Genomic DNA, 2500 nt, shown 5'->3' on the forward strand with positions numbered 1-2500 from the left:
CAACACCAGCAGCAGCAGCTGCTGCTGCAGCAGCTGACTAGGTGTGTGTGTTTGTGTGTGCTGCAGTATATAAGGGGAAAATAAAAACACAAATTATTTTAATTAATAACAGCAGCAACAGCTGTCGGCCTCATCAGCAGCAGTTGCTGCTGCGCTACAGCAGCAGCAGCAGCAGCAGCAGCAGCAGCAGCAGCAGCAGCAGCGGTTCTTCTGTCTCGAGGCAATCGAGAGGAGACAGTCTCCGTTTAGTTTGTTTCTTATACCGCTTATTTAATTTATTATTTTTATTAACTATCAGTGAAACCCTAAACCCTAAACCCTAAACCCTAAACCCTAAACCCTAAACCCTTAAACTTCTTCCTTTTTATTAGCAGGTTGCCGTTACAGGAGAGGCAGCGAGGAGGTTTAGTTTTAGGAGCATACATTGAAATTTTGTGGTTTAGGGTTTAGGGTTTAGGGTTTAGGGTTTAGGGTTTGCTGCTGCTGGTGTGTATAGAGCAGCACCAGCATAAGCAAGAGGAGAGAGGGGTTTTTTAATATTTTTTTTTTTGTTTTTTTTTTTGTTTTATTTTGTTTGTTTCTTTTTCTTCTGTCTCCTCAATCCTCAAGGAGACAGCAATGGCTCTCCTTGTCCCCCCTTCTCTTCGCAGCAGCAGCAGCAGCAGCAGCGGCAGCATCTGCTGCTCCTGCTGCTGCTGCTGCTGCTGCAGCATATTAAATATACTCCTCCGTAGCGGAGTCATCAGTGCACCGTAAACCCTAAACCCTAAACCCTAAACCCTAATCCTAAACCCTAGGAGGTGCACTATTTGTTCTTGGCAGCAAAGAGGGGCAGCTGCTGCATGCAACGCGCGAGGGCTTGTCTAGGGTTTAGGGTTTACTAGGGTTTAGGGTTTAGTAGGGTTTAGGGTTTACTAGGGTTTAGGGTTTATTAGGGTTTAGGGAGAAACAGTTGATCCAGATAGAAGCAGACGAGAATGAAGAACAAGACGGAAAATGAGACAGTTTAGGGTCTAGGGTTTAGGGTTTAGGGTTTAGGGTTTGAGGGCACCTCCGCGCCTGCGCGGTCGCGGCAGCCTGCAGCACCCCACCCCAAACAGACTCATCACTGATGCAAGAGACAGGAGACAGGGGGTTTAGGGTTTAGGGTTTAGGGTTTAGGTTTACAGGGTTTAGGGACAGGAGACAGGAGACAGGAGAAAGGAGACAGTAGATACACCCCAGACTCAATCAAGACAGCCGTAGGCTCTGTCTCCCCGCTGCTGCTGCTGCTCCTGCTGCTCCTGCTGCTGCTGCTGCTGCAGCAGCAGGTGGTGGTGGTTCATGCGTCTGTCTGTCTCTGTTTTGCGTGTCTCTGTTTGTCTCTGTCTCCGTCTCTGTCTCTGTCTCCGTCTCTGTGCATACCCTGTCTCCTTTCTGTCTCTGTCTCTCCCTGTCCCCTCCCCCCCTCTTCTCTCTCTATCTGTCTCCTTCGCTGCGGTGTCTCCTTTTCTCTTCTGGCTTTCTCTTTTACCTTTATCTCCTGCTGGCGCTCAGGTGTACGTACAGCTGCGCGTACACCTGAACCACCTCCACATACACCTCAAGGCTGCGGTGTCTCCGTGTCTCCTCCTGCTGCTGCTGCTGCTGCCGCGGAGGAGACAGTTGCAGCTAGCAGCAGCACGTCTCTCTCTCTCTCTCTCTGTCTCCTTCTCCTTTGCTTGTTGCTAGCAGCTGCCCCCCAACCCCTCCCTCTCCAGCCTCTACTATAATATTTTACTATAATATTTGTGTGTGTGTCTTTGTCTTTGTCTTTGTCTGCGTCTGTCTCCTCTGCTGCTGGGTGCAGATACAGGAGGAGACAAGGGGAGACAGCAACAGCTGCAGCAAGCACTCATACATCTATCTCTCTGTCTCCTTTTCTTTCTCCTCTTTTTCTATTTCTTTTCGCTGTGATAAAAAAAAAGGAGACAAAAGAGAGCAGTATACCGAGTGTCTCCTTTTTCTCTCCTTTTTGTCTCTTCTTTCTCTCCCCTCTGTCTCTTTTTTGTCTCCTTTTTCTCCCCTTTTTGTCTCCTCCTGTCTCCTCTTAGTCTCCCTTCTGTCTCTTCTCCATTTTGTCTCCTTTTTGTCTCCTTTTTGTCTCTTTTTTGTCTCCTTTCTGTCTCCTTTTGTCTCCGTTTCATAGTTAACTAGCGCGTACCCCGCAGCCTATCATAAGCCCCCGCAACGATGTCCCCAACAGAGCGCAGCAGCTGTTGTGTTGTCTCCGAGTTTACTGCGTTCTTTACTCCTCCATATACATGTGTCCCTACAGCAAGTGCATCTTTACTTATTCTTTGTGCTTCTGTTTTTATTATTTCACTGTCTCCTTCATTTGTTGAGAAAATACAAGAAGAAGAAGGAGGGGGGGAGACAACTGTCTCCTGTGGGGTCCAGTATGTTGCTGCTGGGGAGACACTAGGATATACATACTGTACAGGCTGCAGCTGCTGCAGCTGCTGCAGCTGCTGCAGCTGCT

General features: G+C 48.4%; 1 protein-coding gene across 1 annotated transcript in view; it reads right to left on the bottom strand.

The window, feature by feature from the left end:
• Window positions 1-1321: 1321 nt before the first annotated feature.
• Window positions 1322-2500, bottom strand: part of EMH_0021680 (uncharacterized protein) — a gene marked incomplete at both ends in the record, with an annotated part of 5769 nt that continues 4590 nt past the window's right edge. Inside the window, 2 exons of the mRNA XM_013496614.1 lie at window positions 1322-1560; window positions 2183-2500. The exon at window positions 2183-2500 is cut by the window's right edge and continues 155 nt beyond it. Of these exons, the coding sequence (XP_013352068.1) occupies window positions 1322-1560; window positions 2183-2500 (557 nt within the window). The remainder of the gene's footprint in view (window positions 1561-2182) is intronic.

This window comes from Eimeria mitis, genomic scaffold (assembly GCF_000499745.2).
Source record: "Eimeria mitis Houghton genomic scaffold, Emh_scaff22, whole genome shotgun sequence".
In the NCBI taxonomy this organism is placed as follows: domain Eukaryota; phylum Apicomplexa; class Conoidasida; order Eucoccidiorida; family Eimeriidae; genus Eimeria; species Eimeria mitis.